Below are 27,228 nucleotides of genomic sequence, written 5' to 3' on the forward strand. Positions count from 1 at the left end.
TAAATTGCTTAGACATGGTTTGCAGGCGCACAGAAAACTCTGAGGGTTATGGATTTCAAGGATTACACTGTGCGAAGATCTATTCCAGCATGGGAAATTACAAAGTAAATTTTATTGCAGCCAAACTGGCAACTTTGCTATTTAGGGCACCCATTTCTTGTACATGCCCAGGCAGGCAGGCAGCCCAGTAAAACGCTAATCAGTATGGAAAGGGAAAAAACATCATTTAAGATTTCATCCGGAACTAGTTTGTTACAGCCCTTCCGTTAGAACTAGGAAGTTTGCTACTCCCTCCGACCCAAATTATAGGTCGTTTTGACTTTATTAGATTTATATACTTTGTTATGCACTTAGATAAATCCTATATCTAGATGCATAATAATATCTATGCATCTAGAAAAAACAAAACGACCTATAATTTGGAATGGAGGGAATACAACCTTTAGATTCCTCCCGTCAAGAAAAAAAAAAGAGAGACAAATAATGAAAAGTAAATAGAATATACATCCTGTAAAGTATCACAAGGAAGACTGCTTAAGATAACATGTTATATTCCCATGACTCTGCAGTCCATTGAACTTTTTGACTACTCAAACCTGAACTTAGTCAAATTGTTGTAACGAATTTCCTTCACACTTCAGCAAACTTGGACAGATTCAGTCGTACAGACAATTTTCCTTCAAACAGATGAATATATTAGCCATAGGTCACATGAGCTTTAGGTTAGATATTGACAGGCCGCTTGTGAATTTTAGCCTTCTCAGCATCAATGATAGACTCCACTTGTTTAACAGCCTCCTCAAGCTTCCCTTCAGCATTTACAACCACATAGTCAAAATTTTGCATGCGTCTCACCTCCTCCCTGGCTGTTGCAATTCTGACAAGAAGCATATCTGACGTTTCTGTTTTACGGTGGATTAGCCTTTTAACAAGTGCCTCTTCACTCTCTGCAACTAAAAATATGAAAACTGCAGATTCACCGAGTATCTCTCTCAAAGTTGCTGCTCCTTGAATGTCCACTCTCAAGACAATGTCACAGCCTTTTGCCATGTAGTCGCGAATCTGGATGCCAAAAGTAATATGTATTAGAAGTTTCAAGTTTGTGTAGATAGACCACTCCTTCAGACCTGTATAGTATTTTTACCCAAAAACACCAAGACACAATTTCTTAGGTGAATATGTGGATTAGATCATTCATTCAGTCCATTCTGCTCAGAAATGATGTCCTTAGGTTCAATAAATGCTTACAAATTCTTTCAATCAAAACATAGCTGGCATGAAGGGGAGAAAACACATACTGATTGTTGGCATACCAGAGACAGCAAAACATGAAAGATAGAATTTGCAGAAATTAACTAACGCAATAATCTTTTAGATGATGGGAGTTTGAACCTCCTATCAAGCATCACAAAAGAGGCAAAAATGGCAGAATAGAACTTACCACTGGACTAAATCAATCATTATTCACAAACCGTTAGCCCGTGACGGTTACAAGGAAGGTGCCATGCCCAAATCATGGTACGGTAATGTTTTTCAACAAATTTCAAAGCATAGTTGTACCCATAGCTCAAATTGACTTGATATGTGTAGCAAATATGATAACAATCAGTTGCAAACACATATACTATTACAGTCTTGTGAGCTATGGTAGGAGCTGAGCTGCTTTGCAAATAAAGTGGAGTGAACCCTGTTCTTTGCTTCACAGAGCTGGGGTAAGACAAGGAGTTGAACCTACACAGCTCACACAAGTCCTGTGACTAACTCTGTATACATATACAGTTATAAACCATCAGACTAACCTAGTAAGACATTACTTAGATAATCTAACAAGTTGAAAGGTGGTTAAAGTTTTATTAGCCACAACATTCATTATAATTCTGGAATTTAAAGGTTGCAAATATTTGTAACTAAAATTATTGTGTGCTATGAGTTACATTTCTATTAGGTACTAGGTCAACAGTGCTGCTCTTTTGCATATGTGTTTTGGGAAAGGAAATACTGATGGGATAGTTTCTCAAGTCGAACAGGCAATTGCCGTCTTTCTGAATTTGGATATGTTGAACTTTTGTACCATGCAATTCAAGGTTCTATGTTTGTTTGTTTATTTTCGTCACTTGAGTCTACAACGATTTCAATGAAAACTTTAGTTTCACCACTGATACACTTACCTCTTGTTCTAAAGGTACAACATGATTTTCAGCAATGATACAATATCTAGTTACTCATATTGCATAAACATAACATCATAAGTGCATAAGCAAACCATTATCAGTGTACAATGGCAATCGTTAATCATTAGGTATTCCTTGTCCTAACTCGGAAGTCATACCTTTTATCTAGCATGGCCATGTACACAAATTCTGAAAGCAAACCAACAATTGTGGTGTAAACAAACAACCAGGACATCATACCTGTTGCTTGGGGATCCCTTTGTACTCCCCATAAACAAGAGCGTACTCAAGCAACTCATCCCTCTCAATCATCGTGAGGAACTCCTCCTTAGTGATGAAGTAATAGTCTTTCCCGTCAACTTCACCTGGCCGCATCGCCCTGCTTGTCGCGGTCACAACGAAATGCATCCCTTCCCTCTCCTCTTGGAGCCTCTGGAGAGCAAACCAATCCGGCATTGTAAAACCAAAGGATGAAACCAGACATGAATCAACACTGCGGTTGCAGGGTATCACCTTGATGACGGCGTCCTTGCCGACACCGCTAGGTCCGCTGATGACGAGGATCATAGGCTGCGGCGGCGGCGCCAGCGGCTCGGAGCTGAACGTGGTGCCCAGCGCCGCCTCCAGTCCCCGGAACAGCTGATCCTGCAGTGGCACAGCAAACGAACACCTCAGGACGCGTTAGGCGATGGAGATAGGAGCAGAAAAGGACAGCGTCAGCGTGTTATCCAGGACCTTCTCGGCGCCGGGGTGAGGCGGCGGCGGAGGGGGGCGGGAGGCGTGCTGCCACCCAGCGGAGGAGGAGGACATGAGGCGGCGGGGCGGTGGGCGGGACGCGGGAGGGGTGGCCGGGGCGGCGCGCGGCGGGAGGGGCCGGCCCCGGATGAGGGATGGGGCGCGGGCGAGGGCGCAGGAGAACCTTCGGGAGAGAAGCATCGAGAAGGTTCTGGAAGGAGAGGGGGAGGGTGGCGGAGGGGAGCGGCGGGTGCGGGGATTGGAGATTGGAGTAGGAAAGGAAAGGATGGCCGATGGCAGAGGGGTTTGAGAGGTTTTTGAGGGCTTTTCTGCCGCGAGAATGGCGTGTTCTAGGGATAAAACGAATTGAGTAATGGTCAGACTACCTGCTATGGCCCTCTTTGAAACAAAAGAAAAAAGAGAAATTGTGGGAGCACAAGAAGAGAATTGACAACGCATTGAAATACGTCCCTCTCCCAGTTGACAAAGCATATGTTCTTGCCCCAAAGTTTCCTCTTGAATGCATTGTTTATTTGTGAAGCAAGAATCTGCCGCGCATCTTTGCAGGAACCAAATACATGGAAGCATCAAGCAACACCAGGATAATCTGCCCTTGTTCCTCCAGCTAAAGACTCATCATGGTTGTCAGAAACTATATTACTGTCACAAAAGTTGCTGCCTGATCAATTACAAGCGCTGCAGCAGCAAATCGAACAACAAATCACTACATCATTGTTTATTTTTCCTTTCTGATGTCTGAAATCTCAATGCACAAACTTATTCTCACAACCATCTACTGCTAAAAATTGTGGACTAACTAATAACGAATCGACTATTCCCAGGAAGAGCAACCCAAACAACGAATGCTCAAGGATACTACACACATCACCACAAAATCCTAGCAATTGTTAGTATACCCTCTCCGAGTTTCCACAAGCTGATGTAAGTACGAGATGTACACTACCAAGAACTCCGGTCACGACGACAGGGACGAGAGGTCCTCGAACACCGTCCGGATCTCCGGCCTCTCCGACGCAGACCGGATACATCGGATCGCGATGCGCAGCATGTCATCCAGCGCCTTCGGGGCGCCATCTGAGCTCCCAGCTTCCACAATGTTCCGGTCGTAGCATTCCGAGACACGCTCCTCCAGTGCTAGCATCCTCACCCAGTCCGTCAGATCAACCACGCCGTCATTCACACAGATGATCTCACCAGCAATCTTCCCTGTCAGCAGCTCGAGCAGAATCACACCAAAAGCGTATACATCGCTCTTCAGAGATGGGCATGGCTTGCTGGTGCTTGAAAACTCAGGCGGGGAGTATCCTAGGGCACCAGCGTTGAGGACCTGCTCGGCCATGCCCGTCGGAGTCATCAGCCTGTGAAGGCTGTAGTCGGTTACCAGGGCAGATGGAGTGGAGTTCTGAATCAGGACATTCGATGACTTAATGTTGCCGTGTGGGATAACACGCTCATTGTGCAGGTAATCTAGACAGTGGGCAATGTCGGTTGCAATGTTCAGCCTCTGGCCTACTGACAGAGGTGGGAGATTCCGCTCTTCAAATTCTGGAGAGGATCAAAATATTCATCAGAAAATGTTCAGATTGTCTGCTGGAAGAATTTGATGAGCGAAGAAGTGAAGAAACCATCTTACCAGACAAGTAGGTAGATAGAGATGTGGCATCTACATAATCCGATATGATGATCCTCTCATGCTCTTTAGGGCCCCAGTAGTAGCCTCGCAGTGGAACAAGATTGGGATGTTTAACACAACCAAGCTTTTTTATTTCACGGGAAAATTCTTTCTTACTCTTAGCAAAGCCCTCCTTCAGCCACTTCACTGTCAGCATGTACCCATTGTCAAGTGTAGCCTTGTAGGATGTCCCATGGCAGCTCCTGCCAATTATCTCAGCAGGGGCGCAAGAGAGCTCCTCTGCTGTGAACACAACTGAATTGTCAAAGAGATGTAAATCCCCAACCAGTTTGTCAGGAGAGTGCACTCTAAAGATAGAGTGACGATGTTGGGTGCACGCATCAGGTGGTGATGATGACAAAGAAGGCATTGATGATGTAGCGCTGTCTTTAAGGGCTGAGCTACTACCAATTGGCTCGTTGAAATAAGCAACATCAACTGGCACATCTTGGGATTCAGGATGTCTTTCCCTTCCAGGCAATGAAACAGCTCCAGACTGTGCAGTAGGCGACGATCCTAATGATACATCATGCATTTCAGTTGTTGAAGTTTCTGCACTTCTATGAGCACTCTGACCTTGAGTTACAGGCTGTTTACCTTGGTTAGTACCTTTTTCACTACTCTTCCAGCTATTGATCTTCCAATGAACAAGCAAAAGCACAATAATCCCGGTAACAAATACAACAACACATACAATCAATGCATATAGAATTCCACGCTTCATGCCGTGCCTTCCCTCATCTGATTTGTCAGAGCCATTTAGTGATTCAGAGCGAGGAAGAATGAGTAATTCATTCCCTGGATGGAAGGATGAATCTGGGAATTTAAGTAAATTACTCGGAACAGAGCCAGACAGGTTATTGTAGGAGACATTAAACTCAACAAGTTCATCAGGGAGGCCATCAGGTATGCTACCATTGAAATGGTTGCTTGATAAGTCAATGTATAGCAAATTCTTAAGCTTGGTGATTGCTCTTGGGATTTGGCCAGTAAAGTTGTTTTGACGAAGGTTCAGCAATGTCAACGCACTTAAATCACCAATGCCTGTTGGCAGTGAGCCATTCAAAGAATTGTTTGAAAGATCAACAAATGAGAGGTTTGAAGTTCGCACAGGGAAAATGGACAGGTCTATGGAAGTCGAGTTCTTGGCATCGGAATTCGAAAGGGGTAGATTCCCTTCAAAGCTATTGCCTGAAAGATTTAGAAAGGTCAGCTTAACCGCTGTAAACAGATTTCCAGGTAAAGGTCCATGTAGCTGATTGAGACTGAGGTCAATGGAAATCAACTCTGGATAGGTTCCAAGGACAATTGGCAGTTCTCCTGCTAGCAAGTTGTTCGAAATCCTCAATGATGTCAGCCTCAAAAACTGGGTTGTCTCATTTGGCCAAGTTCCAATTAATCTATTTGAGCTCAGATCAATCATCTGGAGATAATTTCCCCATGTTCGGGCAACCGATAAGTTCCCAGACAGCATGTTTCCACTCAGATCAACGATTGAACAACTTCCAAATGTGATTGGTAAAGCTCCCTCAAGACTATTGTATGACAGGTTCAGGTACTTCAAATTCGTCGATGTTACACGTCTGATTGGACCTGTGTAAGAGAAAAAAGGGACAGAAACTAGAGGCAATCAGTTCCATGATTGCTAAAATGCTATGCATTTTATAGAAATAGAATGGTTCAAGACATAGCATGCATACCAGTGCCAAAGTATATATACAATAGATGTTTTAGGATTTGATTCAATTCTCGTTTTAAATGAGAAGGTTTATGAATCTTACAAACATTGAATCACTTCTTGAAACCTCAAATTGATAGTTCTAAAAAATTGCAATCAACAAGCTACCACAGATAAACCATTGTTAAGAACTTAAATTTCCTATTGCCACTTTCCTTATTGGTTTAGTATGACATGTATGGAAACGGCCAAACTTGATCAGCAAATATTATTCCCTTTGCTTGCTGTTGTTGATCCAAAGAGGAATAATATAAAATACGAGACAACTAGCAGAACATCATTGCTTTAGCTGTGCACATTGACAGTCTCAAAATTGAGCAATTAGTGACAAAAGATGTATTTTTGGAATATAATGGTGATTCATATAACAGTAGCTCGTACTCCCTCCATTCCAAATTATAAGTCATTCCAAGAATCTTGGAGGGTCAAAGCATCTCAAGTTTGACCAAAATTATAGAGAAAATTATAAAAATTTATGACATCAAATAGGTATACTATGAAAATATAATTGATGAAGAATCTAATGATACTTAGTTGACATCATAAATGTTATTATATTATCATATAAATTTGGTCAAACTTGAGATACTTTGACTCTCCAAGATTCTTGGAATGACTTATAATTTGGGATGGAGGGAGTAGTAGTTAGCAACTTCCGTGTAGAGTCGGAAGAAGGAAATGAGCAATTTCCCCTTCCTACGTATTAGGTGTTTCAGCTGATCCACACCATTTGTATGCTTTAAAATTGTATGCACTGTCAGCTCACAAAAGAAGCCACACACATTGTCTATGGAAAAAAAACAAGATGATGGCAGCGCATTGCACAACAAAGTAAACCCATTGTTTTCATAATGCCCACCTTTTCCATGCATCTCATTATAATATGCTGGTTCAAGCATTAGTAATAATATGTTGTGGAGAAAGATGCATGCATAAAAGCGAGATGAATGCAATATTTAATATAAGCATGAGACTCAGAGTAGAAAAATTATCTGACCTCTAAGTTGGTTGCAGCTAAGGTCCAGTTCAGTCAGCACCATAGAGGTCTCCCGAAAGAGTGCTTCTGGGATGGAGCCTGAAAAATTATTGTTCTGCAGTCGCAACGCCTTGAGGGAGATGACAAAGTTAAACTGCGGAATATTGCCACTGAGCATATTGAAACTTGCATCAAACACCTCAAGACTGTCTAACAAAGGCATCGGATCACTGTCAAATAATGCTCCTGACAGCACATTATGGCTAACATTCAAGTACTGAAGCGTGCTAGCCATAGATGAGTTGTCAGAGATCGATGCCAAGGATCCTGAGAACTGGTTGCAGCTCAAATCGACATGGACTGGGCTCTGCAGCTGCACAAATATGTCATCCAATCTGCCGGTGAAGCCATTGCCACGAAGGTCCAAATACTTCAATTTCCTCAAGTTCCGGAAACCCAATGGCAACGCACCATGAAAACCGTTGGAAGAGAGATTGAGATGCCCCAAACCAGCCAGCTTAGTCAATTCAGGGGGAATTGAACCTGAGAACCTGTTGTTCGACAGATCCAGCAGCTGCAACGACGCCATCGAACCCAGCTCACGCGGCAAGAACCCTTCCAGCTTGTTGTTTGACAGGGACAAGTTCCGGAGCATCGGCATCCTCGCAAGCGCCGACAGGGTAGCATTCCCAACGAGCCCAATGCCGTCAAGCGCGATAGAAAGAATCTGGCCGCCGCTGCACTGCACGCCGTGCCAATCGACGGGACAGCCGTCAGCGTCCAGCGCGCTCGTGGGGTTCCAGGGGGTGGCGGTGGCCTCACGGCGGGACGGGTCTTGCCGGATGCCCCTGCCGAATTCCAGCAGTGCCTCCGTGTCTGAAGCAGCCACCGAAGAGGCCGCATAACACACGGCCCAAATCGAGAGGCACAAGAAGATGAGCCGCATTGCAAGACCCTTCTTTGCAGCCAGGCAATCTTTGCAGCCAGGCAATTGAAGCAATGTTCATGCAAATGAGATAAAAAATTTGGAATACTGAGCTTGAGATGAAGCGGATAGGGTAGGGTTTAAGCCCCTTGGAACCGAGAGAAGGGATTAAGGATGCCGGCACGACAAGAGAGCAATCAGGAAGAACGGAGTCAGGAACCGAGGCATCAAGAAACGGAAACCGCTGCAAATGTGCACAGAGCAAGTTGGAATTTTGTCATCCAAGAAAAGAAATGGCACTGTGCTAATTGCTTCATCCAAAGGATTACTAACCAACGACAAGAGATGGGCCTCGACGGATCTCCACCCCCTCTACGCCGACAGAGTCGCGGCGGCGGCCGGTGGGTGGAGGATCCGGCAGGGAGAATGAGGGGCCGGCGATCCGCTGGAGCTTCCCCTGTATCAATGCTGGAGCGAATGCGCTCCAGGGAGGTAAGAGCGGAATGCAGGCTGCTGCCGCTCCATTTGGGGGTACGACGAGGAGGAGCAGCAATGGCGTGTGTGGAGAGAGTGGGTAAGAGTGTGGATGGAGTAGTGGGAGTGGTACACTAGCAGTGCGATGTGCGAGACCACACTGCTGGCACTGTCCGGGTGGAATGCAGAGGGAGGAAGAGGGGGGAAAAGCCGAGAAGGGGTGGAGGAGGGAGAGCAGCTGGAAAGGGACTCCGGTGACCGCGTTCCTTTTACTACGCATGATTCGAGGCGTTTCACTGGCACTGTCAACCGAAAAGCGCGGCCGTGCAGGGAAAAAAGTTGCCGAATTCCTTTTGGGACGGAAATCAGAGAAATCCGAAATTAAAAAAAATGAGGCAGCGTGGCTTTACTTCACAAAGGTACCTTTTGTACACGAGCGACCGTACTCTTATCCGAGATAACAGTAGTATAGCCACCCACTGGTGCTAACAACATCTTCCAACAAAAGCACTCTACTTCCCCTCCTCTTTTGCGTAATTGGCAGGATTGATCTGTTGGGGTAGCCCAGTGCCAGCCACTTTTTGTCGTGACGGGTCCTATGATTTGAGATTCCTAAACTGTTGAGCGTGTGAAGAGTAGCACTCATACCGCCATGATTAGAGGCGAGACCGCGAGGGGGAATGGCGTCAGGTGCTAATCCCCTTTCCCCCGTTGCAGGCCCCAGGCGTCAGCTACGGCGACACTGCCACTCAGCATGAGCTGCCAGCTGGGCTGTGGATGCGCTGGCAGTAGCACTGTAGCAGACTAGCAGTGTAGGACTGTGGCCTGTGATAGGAGGCAGGCGAGGCGACGATGCCACGACGGCTGCCGGCGCGCAGGCGAAGCATGGTGCGGCACTGCGGCTGCGCTGTCCTTGACGCCATGAACCCCCCAGCTACTAGTAATCGCCGAATCGCCTGTGCTTTTCCAGCCTCCACTGTTGATTCTTCATGCCTCTGCCGTGTGGCTGACTGCTGATTTTGCCAGCTTTGGTCGCTTCCGTAGCAAATCAACCAACTCCGGTGAGCTGATTAATTAAGGTCTCGTTTGTTGTTCATGAATCATGGAATCGATTCGTTCCTGGAGGGTAATGAGTGGATCCGGTCATGTCACTCGATTCTGGAAGGTTTCGTTCCAGAGGTCAAGACATGTGGATTGATTTCGGGTCGCTAAGCGTGTGTTTGGCTTGAAGACAAAGTAGGACGGGATGATCCTGTCCCCATTTTTTGTACAGGACGATCCTATTTGATGTTTGGTTGAGAAGGATGAGTTCGTCCCAGTTTTTTATTTGTACGAGAGATTGAGGGAATGGGATGGATGGCGATTTTAACACCGTTAGGCATAATAAATGGACCCTACATGTCATCAAAAAGTGGACCCACTTGTCATTGCCTATTCCATATTTTTCTTTTTTTTCATCCCTCGCGAGCTCCTCCGGGCGGAGGCCATAGGCGCAGCCCGCCGGCTCGCTGGCGCCACCCCTCCGGGGTCGACCTCACCGGCGCGGAGGCCATGGCTCGTAGGCGTGTCGCTACCGCCCCTCCGGGGTTGAGCTCCCTCGTGTGGAGGTCAGCCCCCGCGCCTCGCCTGGTGAGCTCGCGCGCGCCGGCCGCGGCGGATCTCACCCGCGCTCGCCGGTGGCTCGCCCCCGCCGCCCAAAATCACCCCTTCCGCCGACGGCTATCCGCCGCCTAAGCTCAGCCCCTCCGCCGATGGCTGCCCATCGCCCAACCTGACACCCTTCGCCGGTGCGAATAAACAGCGCGTAACGGGGGCGAAGTGGGATGCCCCCGTCCGCTCGTTTTGGTGGGATGGAGGCATCCCACATTTGGAGGGTATATTCCCTCCTGGGGATGTTCCCGTCCCACCTGTCTCCAAACCAAACGCGGGACGAAGTGGGATCGTCTTGTCCCGTCCCACTTCGTCCCTTAAACCAAACGCACCGTAAGAGATCCGAATAACCAAAATGAGCTGGAATAGAATCAAGACTGTCTCTATTCCGATCCGAATCGAACAATTATTTTGTGTTAGACCGAATTTTAAACAAAATTAAATTAATCCATGTGAAATAGATCGCATTCCATACTGTTCCGAGAGAACGAGACCTAGGCCTTGTTTAGTTGGGGAATTTGGGAGGTGCCAAATTACTGTTACAGCACTGTAGCACACTGTAGCGTTTCGTTTGTATTTGTGAATTATTGTCCAAATATTGACTAATTAGGCTCAAAAGATTCGTCTCGCAAAGTACAACAAAACTGTGCAATTAGTTTTTAATTTCATCTACATTTAGTACTCTATGCATGTACCGCAAGTTTGATGTGATGGGGAATCTTCTTTTTGCATAGTGTCAAAGTTGGGAGTTGGGAGTAACTAAACATGGCCCTAAGTCGGCAGGAAAACAACAGGAGGGATCGGACAAAATTTGAGGTGTTGGCACGGTGTTATTATTCTGTACTGCGCTTAGATCTCCCCCTCCTTTGTTTAGAGAAGAAACATGATGGTCAGGTCAGGACAGTGTTCACATAGGACGGAGCACAAGCTTAATAGTAGAGAAAAATGGAGACACCTGGACTTTCTTCTCACACAATTCAGCGGTCGTTTTCTTTTCCCAGGTCACTCGGATCCGCGACAGGAGGAGGGGAGGTCCTTCCGGAGGCTACAAGACGACGCCGTTCGAAAGCCACCTTGTTCGCTTCTTCGTGCGCGGGTAGCGCGCGGCGGGACGCGCGTTCCGTGCCGTGTTTTTGTTCCCTTGCGCCCAGCGCGCGGTGGCGCTGATCCACGGCTTTTGTTCGCTTGCGGCTGTGCCGACGCCGACGCCGACGCGCGCTGCTGCGACTGTCGCCGCCGCCGGATCCGAGGTCGTGGTGAGTTCAGCCTTCGGGAGGCCGGAGGGGGACACAACAGGGTTGCTCGGTGGGCGGTCGTCAGGACGTGGTCCGGTGTCCGTGACGACACTAGGGATGAGAGCGTTCCCTCGTGGGTTCTAGCTAGTTTGGATGGAGAGTTTCATAACATTAAATTCAATATCACACCAGTAAAATTGCTGATTTGGTAAGGTAATTAATAAAAGAAATTCATAGATGAGTTCATTCCCATAATATTTATTGGTACATTTACCTAATTCTAGTACAGGTAACTATGTAATGAATGAATCTGTACTGAGACGAGACGGGGGAGAGGTGTGGCTGTCGTTGTTGATCTGTACTCGGAGTCGCTTGCGACACCTCTGCACTTGTCCTTGATACCATGATAGCGTGGATGCATCCTCCTACGCGCCTTGTGCAAGCGAACAAACCGCTGGTAGTGCGGGGGGATCAGATCAGTGGCGCCTGGTGGTAGTAATGATGGGCGAGCAAGTGGGACGCAGGTAGCCGGGACAGCTCGCTGTCCCGAGCTCGCAGATGATTACGGCAGTAAGCACAGGGTGATGGGCGCAATCAGGACAAACCGCAGGGCATCACGCACGCAGTAGTGGTATTTCTTTGTTTTGAGGGTATCAGCGGCACTACTTCCAGGCATCGATCGCGGCGCACGGGACCGAACTCGAGTGCACTGCCGCCGCAGCAAGCGGTCTTCCCATCATTAAGTAATCTTCGCCGCAATCAATACGCATCACCTACCACGCCTCCTCCTAGCTACTCCGCCACACCCCACTCACTGATCCACGCAGCATTCTCAAGCGACAGCGAGTAGCAGCCATTCTCAACAGCAGCAAGGGTGTCTTGGCGGTCGCCTCGGCCACCTGCGTGATGGCTCGCTCAATTAAGCCGGGCGGCGCCCCCGGTCCGGTTTCGGAAGCAGCGCGCGTCCGCACGAGCACGGCAAAAAACTGCGGCGCGGGCAGGCACAGCCGCACAGCGGAGTTGATGTCACCGCCCGCTCCCTCCGTCCCTCTCCCCTGCGGAGGGAATGAGGGGGAGCGAGCGGCGCCCGCGGCCGGCAAACTGCGCGCCACTCGCCGCGGGGCGCGGGGAATTATCGATCTGGCGCTCGAGGGACCGCCGCGTGCGGTGCCGCCTTTTCTCTTGGTGCGCGACTGCACGCACGGCCCGGCCCTCTCGCGCGTCGGATCGTAGGGCCGCAGCTTTTGATGGATCTGCCGAGACTGGTGTGGGTTGGGTTGTGCGGGTACAATATTTTGGTGGCGTGTGCGTGGAGATCTGCGGGGATCGGCTTTTGCACACGCTCAATGATGGAAAGGAAGGGCCAGGTGACAGCTATTCCTCGCGCTTACTTCTAGGAGGTGATGGGCGAGCCCGATTTGAGACTGCGAGAGGCTTCAGGAATCAGGACCTTTGCTCTGGATTTGCCGATCGCCCAGCCCACTGCCCCACTCATTGCACACTGGAGGAGAGGAGGGAGGTAGGGTAGGCGCAGCCAGGCACTCCTAAGATCGTATTCACTCATCACCATTGGTTTTCAACCGCGTGCACCGTTGATCGTAACATGGAGTACCAGTAGAGTCCCCCTGAACGCCAACATTTATTCCCCGTAGTAAACGCGGCGTCCATTCGATCGCCAGAAGGAGGGGAATCGAAGGACATGATCAATGGGCATTCAAGCACCGAAGCTGGAACCGTGCCTCGGCGCTGACACTATCCTGGCCGTACGCCCCCGCGTTCGTAATTCCACGGCGTTCATTGATTGAATCATTCATGAAAAGGCAAAAATACAGGCCGGCGTACACGAAAGACCGCACCCTTTCTCACCTTTCGGCCCCTGGCCCCTCTCGGTCATAAAAGACCGGCCGGTACCGGCAGGTCGAGCAGGCCCGGCGTGGCGATTGACGAGACAGCGTTCGGCGTGTCCCCGCGGCACAAACGCGCGCAGGTGAAAAGCCGGCGCGGACAGCTAAAAAGACGGCGATAGTTTAACGGCGCCCCCCCCCCCCGTGCCGCAGCCGCTGTGCGTGGTGGTGGGGGCATGGGAGCGCGTGGATGGGTTTATTGCACATGCCCTGGCCGGCTGCTGGGCACTGCAGCGATGCCCAACGGGCCGTGCCGTGGCCATGCTGACGGGCCAGGACCAGCCGCACGGCCGCGGCCGGACAGGGCTGGCTACAGTGCAGGTAACGCAAGGTAAGCTAGCTCTGGCCCGTCCGCCGGGCGTGGGCGTCGGCGATGGCCGATGGGGAGGGACACCAACGGGTGGATTTATGCCTGGGCGAACCCGCCGCACATGGGTAGTACGGCTAGTAGGGCGGAGTTGCTACAGGCTTACGGCGCCGGACGTTGCGCAGCCGGGTCGGGCGGCGTTGTCTTCGTGTTCCTGTCGCCGGGGGAGTCGCGGCTGGGCTGAGGCTTCGAACAAAGCGTATCAGTAGTGACTTGCATACGTGAGCCATGTTTTCTCGATCGTGTAGCCGTTTAGCTTAAACAAAAAAAAAGAGTAGAGTGTCCAGCTGCAGGTCAGCCGTCAGCAGCTGCTGTGATAAAAAAAAAAGGGGGCTGCCATCGGCATGAAATGTTGGTGCAAAACGAGATTTTTTTATTTTAACCCTTTTAAAACTAAAATTTTAAAAATAAACCCTCTCCAACTAGATTTCAAAAATTAGCCCTTTTGATCACACCAAACAATTTGGCGTGATTCCCTACACAGGCACGGCGCATGTTTTGGCGTGACCAAAGTTCCACGTTTGCCAGCGAGCTGACCTGGCCGGACTTAGTCACGCGCACATGTATTGGCGTGACTGTAGTCGCACCAAGCGAGCTGGCGTGACCGAGCGAGGCCAACCTCACGTGCACCGATCCCTTTTCTCCCCCCGTGCACCTGAGGCGTCCTAAGTCCTCCCCTCAAAATGGATTTGGATTTGAGGAACGAGGAAAACGAAGAGGTGCCCTAAGCCCTCCCCTCAAGCTGGATCTGATTCGAGGAACGAGGAAAACGAAGAGGAAGAGAGAGAAAAGGGATCGGTGCACGTGAGGTTGGCCTTGCTCAGTCACGTCAGCACGTTTGGCGTGACTGCGTTTGGCCAGGTGAGCTTGCCAGCTAGCCTGGAACTTTGGTCACGCTAAACACGTGGCGTGATTGCATAGGGAGTCACGCCAAATCGTTTGGCGTGACCAAAAGTGCTATTTTTGGAAATCTAGTTTGAGAGTGATTATTTTTAAAATTTTAGTTTTAAAAGGTTTAAAAGAAAAAAAATCGCAAAACGATGCAATCGGAGCTTCTTTTTTGTTGCAGCATAACAGAAATGGAAGAAGAAATAATAGATATACTTGGGCTCTGTGGCTCACGGCCCATTCTGGCCAATATTCCCCAATATGGCCCAATCGAAGAATGACTGACTAGGCTTCCTGGCCCAACCCATTAGTTTCAGGACGGGGATATTACAGGTACAGCCCCCTTTCATCAGCCCCAAAACGAACCGCCCTTTCGCATTTTCTCCATGAAGAAAGATTTACACTGTAAGTCTGTAACAGTAGTACCTACTCTTCTTGTGATTTTATTTGGTATCGTGGGCGCTAGTGAGTTTTGATCTACTGGCATCATGGATTTCATGGTGTTACCAATCTTTGTTTGTATGAAGCACCTCCTCAACATGACATCATTGCCAACGTACCTAAGCATGTAGGAGTACATCAGGGACTTCAGAATCACGACGAGTAGAATAGGGATGCAAGTTGGCCATGGTTGGGCACGGTCTGCCTAATTGGTTGACCTATGAACAATAAACTGGACAAATCATAGTGCCACTATAGGCTTCATCAGGCCTGCAGCCAATATACAAGTACTGTGCTGTGCTTATAGTACTGTAACACGTAAATAGACTTGCTTAGCCTTCTGGCTTTAGCTAACTGCTGTTTGTTAGTACACGTCACATGCTGTTGGGAGAATGATGCTTGGCGTGCTTTGCGGCATGAAAGCAGCGATATGATAGATGTGTATGGGAAACTTATTATTAAACATTCATAGTAGCAACTATGGAGAAGATTTTGTGTACGTTAGAAGATCAAGGGTAGATATGCACATGAAGCAGTAAGCAGCACTAGGGGCTAGCAAAGTTGAAATATGAAACATCTAGTACCAGTCATGCAATTTTTATTTTTTATTTCTATTTAAAAAACAGACTTTATTACATCTTTGATAGGCACAGTATACCGTGGCTACTTTCAGTTCTTGTTCGTTGTTGGATCGATCGTTGTTTTTTTCCCCGAAAGACTTGCCACTATCTGTTGGAAGAATGAACCAGCTTCCTGTCCGTAATGTTAGGTGCTATCAGCCATTGACCTAGGCACTAGCTAGGGAATGAGGTTAGGATGCTCTTAAGCAGCCCAATAGCCCATGCATAAAAATCAAAGACAATGAGATATCATCCAAACCTACCCCTTATTATTTATTGCTCACAAAGGATAAAGGGACTTTTTAAATCATACCACTCATCATCATGTTTGTGGCTTTAGCACGTATATTATTATATATGCACTGTTGTATCATCAGTTTGTGGCTATTGGGCTTTGGATTAGACTACCCCCAAGCTCCCAGAGTCCCAGTCACAAATTCAACAGAAAGGACCAAGTGGACTAGACGGAGACGCAAAAAGTCAAAGTGGGGAGTATCATTTGAGGAGTATTCTAATGTGCTGCCTTGACGTGCCTGCAAATCCAAGTAAACAGAAATGCCATGGCAGTGGTTGATTACCACACACTGATATCATCACGTCCTCATCAAGGTAAATATCATGTAAAAATGGGTTAAAACTGAAAAGGAAAAACACCAGAACCCATTCACATAACTTACCTTATAGCTTTTAAAGGCAAAGAGATAAGAAGGTCTTCGTTTTTCATTTCGGTGTTAAAAATGGGTTAAAACCCATCCACATAGCTTCATTCGCCTCGACACAACTTATTGCTCCGGTATTTGCCTTTTGTAGTTGTTGGCGCTAGAAATCGGTCCAGCGGCCGACACACGACCCGGGAGAATCTGCTTAGCTCCTGTTCGGGTGAATGCCCTGGTGCGGTTCGCGCGGCGTGCCAGCCAATCTGACCTGTTGATTGGCAAGGAAGAACACGTGTCAAATTCAGTAACTACGATCGGCTAAGTTTCCGATCGAGAGAGCTAATCGGCAGATCGGCCGATTTACTGTAGTAAAGAAATCGGCTACAAGATAGCACGATCCTTATAGCCTTGTAGACAGAAAAATACTAAAGCAATCGGTACAAAGCTTATGAAAATAGCACTGGGAAAAGATCTAATCGGCAACGAACGGATCTAACAACAGAAAGTAATAAAAGCCGACACTACCGATTCCTAGCAGGATAACTGGTGATAAAAGCTAGAACAACAGGTAAAAACCTATGAATCTAGTTGATATCGATAACTGGTGAATAAATCTAAACGAAACAACAGCGATGCGCCGGAAGTTAAAGCTTAGATATTACTCAATAAACGGAACTTACAGAATCGGCCGGAGATCAAGATGATGCAGCCCTGCCAACCCGCACGAACTCGTGAGAAGAAAAAACGACGGCGAAGTCGCCTGCTTGAAAGTAGTACGGAGAATAAAGTAACTTGTTGTATTGATTGATTGATTCTTTACAGATTTACAAAGGTAGCTATTTATAGCCCCGTACAAATAATCTTCTTAACCGACAAGGACTCTATCTCTGATTCAAATAGGAAACAAATATCTACAAGCACAATCCGTGCTAAACTAATTACCCCACGCTTCGTGGGCTGAACTCCACCTTATCTTTCCTCCTTTCCAAGCCCATACAGGCCCACCTTAGTCCTCCTTCCTGATCGGCCGATTTCTTATCAGCAAAGGGCTGCCGATTGGGAACCTGAAGCGAAGTAGAAGCCACTCGACCGATTCCACACTGTAGCATCTCTTGACCGATTCCCATCTGTATTCCTCCGATTTCCTTCCTCTTTGACGCCGATTCGACTGATGACGAAACCCGGCGTCAACACATGCCCCCCAGTTTCGGAGTAAAACATAGTCTTTTACTTCGAAATTCTTTATAACTTCTCCTCCGAAACGGCCGCAGTGAAAATAGCCTTCTGTTTCGCGGTCTCCCGGCTGATCATTGCAATTTTTTGAAACGGGCGCCCACGACGGCCACTACCCCGAAAAACTCGACGCGCCGGCGCGGTGAAAATTCCATTTTTACCCTTCTTTCAGGCACCCTATAAATATCATTTCACCGCAACTCATCTTCAAGCTCACATCTCTTTTCCAGCGCGCGTGCTTCCTTCTTTCTTCATTCTTGCCATCGAAGTCTTCCAATTCCAGCTCTAATCACTTCTCCCCCTTCCCCTTCAATGGCGACTCCTTCCAGCAACTCCCCAGCACGCGATACCGCAGGAATAATTCCTCCGGCGGAGGTAGCGATGGTCGTCACTTCTCCAACAGACGCAAGGGCTTCATCAGAAATCCCGATTGCGATTCCCTTCACAGCCCCATCATTTGCGCCAACGTCAGCGGCTACGCCGATTACTCAGAACTTCATCCCGGAGGTAAATACCGAATCTTCTCCTTATCGGCAATATTTTTTAGATCTACTCCTTATATTCCTATGCCCTCTTTTCCTTTTTTAGGCGGTCAGGGATAGAATTACCATTCACCTCACGGATAGTCCCGGCCTTGTTTGTCTCGGTCCCATGGGAAACCCAGATCCAGCGATTCTTATAGATTCGGAAACTGACCGGATACCTTTCAAACGTTCCGATATGAACTTGAATCAATGGGCAAGTACTTTTAGATCCTGGCCGAATGAAACCCCTGGTTGGAGGGAATGGTACCAACGGGTGGCTGCATCAAGGAGCGTTTCATGGGATGAGCTTAAAATCGGCCAATGCATCAACCTTTCTCTGTCGCAAATGGAGAAAAATGAGCCGCTGGTGATGGCAGCTTCCTATTTCTGGTCTGATGCCCTTAATGCATTTTTATTTGGTCATGGTCCTATGACCCCCTCTCTGGCCGATGTGGTCCTCTTGACTGGCTTAGATGTATCCTCCCTTGACACGCCTTATCAACTTCTGAACGTTCCATCGCATCGGCTGGACACAAGAGGAATCGGCGGCTGGAAGGGCTTTCTTAGTGATAACAAGAAGACCGGTACTGTCGATAACAGAGAGCACACCGCTTTTTTGTTAATGTGGCTTGAAAAACACTTCTTCTGTGGAAGAGCCGCCGGCCCAACAACCAACACCCAACCTTTAGCCGAGGCACTGTCCAAAGGAAGCCGCATCCCTCTCGGAAAACATCTTCTGGGTGCCGTGTACCATATGCTCCATCAAATCGGCACAAAACTTTCCAAAGGAGAACCAATCGGCAACCCAGGTGGGCCTTGGTGGTTTGTCAACTTATGGTTGAACCTCTATATGAGCAGGATCACTCGGCAACCAGTGGACCGCATGTCATTTCCCAATATTGAATCGGCAGAAGACCCTACAGAGCGTCGCCGATGTATGTCTTACGGCGAAGCAGCGTCAGCTTTTCCAGGTTGTGCATATTCTGCCACAAAAGTAGCCGAATACTTTCGGTGCTTTTACAACGGATTCAATGAAGACGCCACTATCTGGTTCCCATACCAGCGAGACACCCCAGTTTTTGAGCTCCCCTCCTGCTTTGACTCGACTTCTGGCCGATTTGATGAAGGTCTTTATGAAGAATTGATCAAACCGGGAATCTTACCGGCCAACTTCTTTTCGGGGAAAAATGCCCCCACATATGAGTTCTACAACCCGTCTACTGCTGCTCGGCAATTCGGCATGGGTCAACTGCCGATACGGGTGTATTTCGCTGGTCAAATCAAGTTCAGAGAAGCGCTCAAATCTGGCGTGGACTATTGTCGGCTGCGAGACCGAATTCCAGATTCTAGTACGATCAACTTGAATGAATGGCTATTATATCCATTTGCAACCCAGCCTTTCAAGCTTTGGTGGGCCGAATGGAAGCAATTCTTATTCTGCAATTCATCATCGGCGTACTGCAACCTTCTGGATCCATCCAATATTGACCCCAACGCCGAGGTATTTCTGATTACTGATTGTACTCTTTTCACCATAATTGAGCACTTAATGATTTCATTTCTCCTTTAGGCTGGGAATCAAGCCCCTCCTACGCACAGCCGCAGTGGCCGGCTAATAGAAAGTTATCCGTACACCACTTACCCTCTCATCGGCTATGATGCTCCATCGGTCGATGTGATTGCTGGCCGATCGAAGAGAGTTCAGAAGAAGGTCGTCAAGAAAACCAGTCGCCGAGTTCGGGCTCGTACGGAATCGGTGAACCCTCCTGTCCCCGCATCGGCAGAAATCTTGACCGCACCGCCCCCGGTCACGCAAAGTACTGACACTCAAGCCATTACACAAGCTGGAGCGGCTGCTGCCTCACTATTGCTGGAAGCTTTACAAGTGAGTTCAAGTTTTACCTCTTCCGATTTATCAACTCGGTAATTACTCTTGTTAACTTTTTGTGCTTCTTAGGATTCTTCTATGGAAATGTCACAGTCAGTGATAACTCGACCGGATGCCAACACGCCCCTGCCTTCGTCCATTGCGGTACAATACTTGTCTTATGGTCTTCCTTCGAGTATTTGCATAACATGTTTAACCGATCCTTCGACGCAGACCATCGGCACACCAAACGTTCCTCGACAACCGATTCCTTCCCAGGGAGCCGGTCCGAGCACCGTGCCGATTGTCGTAGAGTCTTCTTCATCGGATGAACCCATAACTCAGGTCGTTGAACAAGGTACAACGGCTCTACAAGCGCAGCACGAGGAAATTCGTTTTAAGATGGTAAGTTTTTGAGCCAGCCTCACCAGCCGATTTACTCTGCCCCCCTGCCGATTTACCCTTTGTTCTTTATCATTTTCAGGAACAGGACTCTCCCAACAACAGTCTCTTCTCTTTCGCGGTCGCTCTCTCTGATGATGAGGAGACTTCCTCTCGCCAAGTCGCTTTGAGCTCCGTCCCCGACGACGTCCGGGCTAAGCTTATCAATATCCGATCCCTCCTTCAAGGGGATATCGGCCGATTGGTAGAAGATGCTTCGCCGATTCGACAGCTTTTTAGTGACGTCAGCGGACGCGTACCAGAGGAAGCGGAAGAGGCGTTGGCACCGGCGGCTTTTATTGAGTCCATGAGGATTCCCGTTTTTAGAGCCCTTCGTCATATGGCCGATCGCGCGAAACTGGCCAAGATCCGTGAAGATGAAAATGCCTTCAAGCACCAAGCTCAAGAAACGAATCGGCGGATCCATGTTTTGGAAGATTCACGGCCGGCGATCATTAGTGAAATAGATCGCCTCAAACGACGGAGGGCGGACCTTGCCAAAGAGATGGAACAAGTGACCAAGGCCATTAGCGCCGAGGAGAGCAGACTCCAGGAGTTACCTTCGGCTATTGCCGATTTGACACGGGAGAGGCAGCGTTTTGCTCAGGAGGCTCTAAGACTCCACCGCACCGCATCGGAAGTCCCTGGATCGGCAGAAGAAGACCAACGGGTTCTTGACTCCGCCGATCAGATCCGGCGTCGGGCCATCACGGCTATCGATACCCTTTTGGGTAATCTGTAAAACACTGACCGTTGTGTACGAATATTTACTGCCGTCTTTGACCGACCTTTCGTGGTGCCTTCTATTTACTGCCTTCCTTATTACCGATGGGACGTGGCCTCATCAAATTTTACTGTATTCCCCCATAAATATCGACCCCGGCGCTTCCTCTCCGATAACACCGATTTGGCTTCTATCTCATTTCTCCTCTTCCTCTCATCGGTGCAACCACACTGTCATGGCCTCGTCATCGTCTTCTTCCGTCACCCAGGTGACGCTCCGCCTTCTCTCTTGGATCTTTAGGAAGAGAATGTGCCGTCTTACTCCTTCTTTGTTTCAGCCTCAGCGTCTTAGTCCGGGACTCGTGCGTGCCATTGAGTGCATACATTCTGAGGACCCCTTGACTCTGGAGGACAAGGCTCTGATTTTGGCTTATCAAGAGGAGCTCGAAGACCATATTACCGCAGAAGCCCGAGTGGTCTTGGATGCCGTGGTGAACGAACACCGCGATCGATCTCTGGCTATAAGGGGTCATTGCCGTAATGTTCCCGAGGGTGACATCACCTCGACGGCCTGCACGATTTTGGACTTTCTGGAAAGGAATGGTAACTCGCGGGTTCCTACCGCTAGGGCCCGTCTGCTTCCTCCGAATCCGCGGCCTTCCATCGACAGGGTCCGCATGCTTCTTCGGCCCGTTGCTCTGGTGGCGGCGGAGGCCTCGCGCCTTCCCACAGATCTCCCCCGTCAAGTCGAAGCAGAGAGTTCCATGAAGGCCATAGAAGAAGACTACATCCGACTCATGATAGAGTTGGGTAGGGCTGAGAGGGAGCGTAAGAACAAGAATAATTAGTTGTTGTATTTTTTATTCTAAGGGCGATTTAGTGTTTTGTCGGCCATGTAATCGGTCGCCCGTACCGAATGTAATCGGCCCGAATGAATGTAATCGGCCATCTATGAACGTAATCGGCCATTCTGGTCGATCTCATGTGAATCTCCAAACTGAGTTGTGTCGGTCATATTTGACTGTGTTTATCCCTTTAGGCCCCGACCCATATACTCGGGTAATACCTTTTTAAATATCTCCCATTCAGAGCCCTAGTGAATTCTTCCCCTTCTGTCGTTTCCAAAATATACGCATTCCCTGGAGTGCATCTGCCGATTCTATACGGCCCTTCCCAGGTAGGAGACCATTTGCCGAATTTAGGATCTTTCGACCCGATCGGTAGTACCAACTTCCACACCAAATCTCCAGGGGAGAACTGTTTGACTTTGACCTTTTTATCATACCACCTGGCCACTCTCTTTTTATTCTCTTCGATGCTTATTAGAGCTCTCAATCGTTGGCCGGCCAAGTCATCAAGTTCTTCCTTCATCAGAGCCGAGTAATCATCGGCCGACAATTGGTCTTGCAGTGAAATGCGCCTTGATCCTGCCCTTGACTCCCATGGAAGTACCGCATCATGACCGTATACCAACTGGTAGGGAGATAACTTGGTAGCCCCGTGGCAGGCCATTCTGTATGCCCACAGGGCCTCGGTCAAACATAAGTGCCACTTCTTAGGGCATTCTTCAATCTTCCTTTTGATCAACTTGATTATTCCTTTGTTGGAAGATTCTGCCTGACCATTGGCTTGAGCGTAATACGGGGACGAATTCAGCAACTTGATGCCCATATCGGTCGTAAATTCCTCAAATTCTCCCGATGTGAACATTGTTCCTTGATCGGTCGTTATAGTTTGAGGGATACCGAATCGGTAGACGATGTGATCCCTTACGAAATCGGCCATGATAGCCGAAGTCACATTCCTTAGTGGGATTGCCTCCACCCATTTGGTGAAATAATCGGTGGCGACCAGAATAAATTTGTGCCCCTTGCTTGATGGTGGGTAAATTTGGCCGATAAGGTCTATTCCCCACCCTCTGAACGGCCACGGTTTGATGATGGGATTCATGGCCGATGCGGGTGCACGCTGGACATCCCCAAACTTTTGACACTCCTGACAACCCTTATAATATTTGAAACAATCTTCCAGGATCGTGGGCCAATAGTACCCATTGTTTCTGATCATCCACTTCATCTTATGTGCTGATTGATGAGCCCCGCACACCCCTTCATGGATTTCTCCCATTAGAGTCTTGGCTTCTTCTGTTCCAAGGCATTTAAGAAGAACACCATCGATCGTTCGGTAGAACAGATCATCTTCGAGCAGCACGTATTTGGTAGCATGAAAACGCACTCGTCGCTCCACCTTTTTGGAAGGATCTTTTAGGTAATCGGCAATTTCCTTACGCCAATCATCAGCTGCAAGCTCTAAGGCCATGGCGCCCAGAATTGGCCGATACCCAGATGCATGTTGAGCGAGTTTGTTTGCTTCTTCGTTGCGGTCTCTTGGGACGTGTTCGATTACTGCCGATCTGAATTCTTTCAACAGTAGTAAGCAATCTTCGTAATGGAGTCGCAATATGTCATCTTTGCACTCAGCTCTTCCGGTTAGCTGATCCACAATTAGCATCGAATCTCCGAAGACCTCGACAGAATCGGCCTTGATCTCTCTCAATAATCGTAAGCCTTTTAATACAGCTCTGTATTCTGCTTGATTGTTTGTTGCGGCGGTTTCTATCGGCAGAGAAAAATCATATCTTGCCCCCCGAGGCGATATGAGGACGATGCCGATTCCTGATCCGGCTCCGCATGATGACCCATCGAAAAACAACTGCCAAGGCGCTGGTTCTACGAGGGCGATCTCTGGCCCACAGTGTTGGGCAACGAAATCGGCCATGACTTGACCCTTGACGGCTTTTGCCGATTCATATCGTAGGTCGTATTCTGATAAAGCCAAAATCCATTTGCCGATTCTCCCTTTCAATATCGGCAGTGACAGCATGTATTTCACTACATCATCTTTGCATACGACTATACATTCTGCCGACAGTAGATAGTGTCTGAGTTTGGTGCACGAGAAGTAAAGACACAAACACAAACGCTCTACTGGAGGATATCTTGTTTCGGCATCCAGGAGTCTTCTACTAACGTAATAAATTACCCGTTCTTTGCCTTCAAACTCTTGGACTAGAGCCGACCCAATAGCTTTGTCATCGGCTGATAAATATAGTTTAAACGGCTTACCCGTTTGAGGGGGGACCAGGACCGGGGGTGAAACCAGGTATCGCTTGATGTCTTCTAACGCCTTGCGTTGTTCTTCTCCCCATATAAATTCCTGGTCTGACTTCAACTTCAGAAGTGGTGTGAACGCCTGAATCCGTCCCGATAGATTAGATATGAATCTTCTGATGAAGTTTACCTTGCCGATTAGAGACTGTAGCTCAGTTTTGTTTTGTGGGGCGACGACTTTGTTGATAGCCGCTATGGTCTTCTGATTGACTTCAATGCCTCGTTCGTGCACCATGAATCCTAAGAACTGTCCGGCGGAGACGCCGAAAGCGCATTTGTTGGGATTCATCTTAAGACCATGTTTCTTGGTGCACTCTAGGACCCTTCGCAAATCGGCTAGGTGCTCCTCATGGCTTTTGGACTTGACCACAACGTCGTCGATGTAGATCTCCACCAGGAGGCCGATGAGTTTGTGAAAAATATAGTTCATAGCCCTCTGATATGTAGCACCAGCATTTTTCAAACCGAAAGTCATCACCACCCACTCGAACAGACCAAGATGGCCTGGACATCTGAAAGCCGTTTTGGGTATATCCTCTTCGGCCATAAGTATCTGATTGTATCCGGCGTTTCCATCCATGAAGCTGATAATTTTGTGCCCTGCGGCAGCATCGATCAGTACATCGGCCGTAGGCATGGGGTAGCCATCCATTGGTGTGGCCTGATTAAGATTTCTGAAATCGACGCAAACGCGCAACTTCCCGTTTTTCTTATACACCGGTACGATATTAGAAATCCACTCGGCGTAACGACATTGCCGAATAAATTTTGCTTCAATTAACCGAGTTATTTCGGCTTTTATGTCCGGTAAAATTTTAGGATTGCATCGTCGTGCGGGTTGTTGGTACGGCCGATACCCTGGTTTTATGGGTAGCCGATGTTCAACAATGGATCGATCTAATCCGGGCATCTCGTGATACTCCCACGCAAAACAATCCTTGAATTCTCTTAATAAATTTGTCAATTTACACTTGTACTCTGGATCTAAATTTGCACTAATGAAAGTCGGCCTTGGTTTGGTCCCGTCACCTAAATCTACCATCTCTAAGGAATCGGCCGACGTGAATCCATGTCCCAGCTTCCCGTCTTCTCTGGCGAACTGATCCATTTATTGTGCTTCTTCGGAGCCGACTGCTCGGATCGGCTGTAGGCCAAAATCGGTGACCTTCAGGAAATCGGTTTCCCACACCTTACCTGATATGCACCTGACGGTTTCGCAGCTCCATTGTTGTGCGTCGGCTGCTGCGATGCTGTACGCGGAGTCGGCTTTGACCACTTCGATGTTATCGCCGATCCATTGTACAAGGCATTGATGCATAGTTGATGGGATGCAGCAGTTTGCGTGTATCCAGTCTCGACCAAGAAGCATATTATAGGACCCTTTGCCATTAATGACGAAAAATGTGGTAGGAAGGGTCTTACTGCCGATGGTGAGGTCGACGCAGAGGGCGCCGCGAGCGTTTGACACCTTGCCTTCGAAGTCCTTGAGCATCATGTCCGTCCTGGTCAGGTCGTCGTCGCTTTTTCCCAGCTTTCAGAGTACGGCATATGGCATGATGTTGACGGCAGCTCCCCCGTCGACCATCAATTTAGTGAGGGGGCGACCGTCAGCATGCCCTTTAAGGAACAATGCCTTCATATGCTGTCGTTCGTCATCTTCGGGCTTTTCGAACGTGGCCATCATCGGTTCTAAAGCCAACCTTGCTGTTTGTTCCTCTATCGCCGACACCTCCTGTTGATCGGCGGGGGTCATGAACTCCATCGGCAATATGAAAACCATACCGATTTCAGCTGCCGATTCGTCGCCCGCCGACTCGTCGTTGCCTTTGTCGTTTCTTTTGGGGCGCCACACCCGAGGCCTTTCTTGCTTTTTGTCCATCGTGCCCTCTTCTTCTTGCTGTTCCCATTGGCGGAGGCGTTGGATTCTCCGTTTTTGTGATTTGGTTAAACCGTCGGGGCACCATCTGGGGTTTATTGGCCTCCTTTCTTTCCCAGCGCGTTCCCATTCTGGTTCGCGTCCTAACGGGTTCTCGTCTGTTACCCGCGCATCGGCCATGTCTTCGAGCCGGCTATGAACGCTGGCTTTGCTACTTGATTGATCGTGTCGATCGGTCCTGCCCCCCTGCCTATTATGGCTTCTACCTTCTGATCGATCATATCGGTCACTTCTGCCCCCCAGCCGATCACGCATGGAAGGGCGTTGATCATCTGAAATTCGCCGATTCCTGCTGATCGGTTCTGGCCTTCCGTCTCTAGAGCGAGACCTTGTGAACGGCCGATTGTTTCGATAGGGGCCGTTGCACTCTGGGCACGTATCAGCTGATGGAAGTCAGAGGTTATTTTCCCAACAGTGGATGAAGAATGGGCATCTCCAATGTTCCTCGTGCCGACGTATTGCTTCCTCTCGGGACCTTGATCGTTCATGTTGGCGCTGGTATTTTTGGAGCAGGAACTGGGAGGTAATGCGTGGTTCTTCTGGCTCATCGTCATCGGCCTCCATCCGTCGCTTCCCCTTGATATCTTCAGACGTGACTTGATTCCTGGGATCGACAGCGCCACTCTTTTTTGCCGATTCGGATGTCAGCACCTTCGTTTGGAGGGGATTCTTACCCGTATTCACCATGTTGGTAGGAAACGGATGCTGATCAATCTTCATTGGTTTGGCCGGTTTTGCCGGCACTTCAAACTTGAGTCTGCCCTGTTCAATGGCCGACTGTATTTGTTGTCTGAAGATTTTGCACTCATTGGTATCATGCGACGTGGCATTGTGCCATTTGCAATACTTCATCTTCTTCAA

General features: G+C 48.5%; 2 protein-coding genes across 2 annotated transcripts; both read right to left on the bottom strand.

The window, feature by feature from the left end:
* Positions 1-207: 207 nt before the first annotated feature.
* Positions 208-3,304, bottom strand: LOC101760001 (guanylate kinase 2, chloroplastic/mitochondrial). The gene is made up of 4 exons (XM_004984499.3): positions 2,907-3,304; positions 2,685-2,816; positions 2,412-2,603; positions 208-1,062 (listed from the first exon to the last, which is right to left on the bottom strand). Exons 1-4 carry the CDS (start codon positions 3,105-3,107, stop codon positions 724-726), a joined length of 864 nt encoding a protein of 287 aa, XP_004984556.1. The 5' UTR covers positions 3,108-3,304; the 3' UTR covers positions 208-723.
* A 241-nt stretch (positions 3,305-3,545) lies between these two features.
* LOC101760403 (probable inactive receptor kinase At5g10020) lies at positions 3,546-8,931 on the bottom strand. Its single transcript, XM_004984501.4, has 4 exons — positions 8,572-8,931; positions 7,335-8,482; positions 4,561-6,192; positions 3,546-4,472 (listed from the first exon to the last, which is right to left on the bottom strand). Exons 2-4 carry the CDS (start codon positions 8,257-8,259, stop codon positions 3,883-3,885), a joined length of 3,147 nt encoding a protein of 1,048 aa, XP_004984558.1. The 5' UTR covers positions 8,260-8,482; positions 8,572-8,931; the 3' UTR covers positions 3,546-3,882.
* Between the last annotated feature and the right edge of the window lie 18,297 nt (positions 8,932-27,228).

Source organism: Setaria italica, chromosome IX, assembly GCF_000263155.2.
Source record: "Setaria italica strain Yugu1 chromosome IX, Setaria_italica_v2.0, whole genome shotgun sequence".
NCBI lineage: Eukaryota > Viridiplantae > Streptophyta > Magnoliopsida > Poales > Poaceae > Setaria > Setaria italica.

What these genes read in the sequence shown, in the direction of transcription:
- LOC101760001 (XM_004984499.3), bottom strand. Translation starts at nt 3,107, where the DNA reads ATGCTTCTCTCCCGAAGGTTCTCCTGCGCCCTCGCCCGCGCCCCATCC. An exon ending in CTCACCCCGGCGCCGAGAAG is followed by an intron (nt 2,817 to 2,906) that starts GTCCTGGATAAC and finishes GTGCCACTGCAG; the next exon opens with GATCAGCTGTTCCGGGGACT. An exon ending in AAGGGATCCCCAAGCAACAG is followed by an intron (nt 1,063 to 2,411) that starts GTATGATGTCCT and finishes TTTGGCATCCAG; the next exon opens with ATTCGCGACTACATGGCAAA.
- LOC101760403 (XM_004984501.4), bottom strand. Translation starts at nt 8,259, where the DNA reads ATGCGGCTCATCTTCTTGTGCCTCTCGATTTGGGCCGTGTGTTATGCG. An exon ending in TAGCTGCAACCAACTTAGAG is followed by an intron (nt 6,193 to 7,334) that starts GTCAGATAATTT and finishes TCTCTTACACAG; the next exon opens with GTCCAATCAGACGTGTAACA. An exon ending in TCTATCTACCTACTTGTCTG is followed by an intron (nt 4,473 to 4,560) that starts GTAAGATGGTTT and finishes GATCCTCTCCAG; the next exon opens with AATTTGAAGAGCGGAATCTC.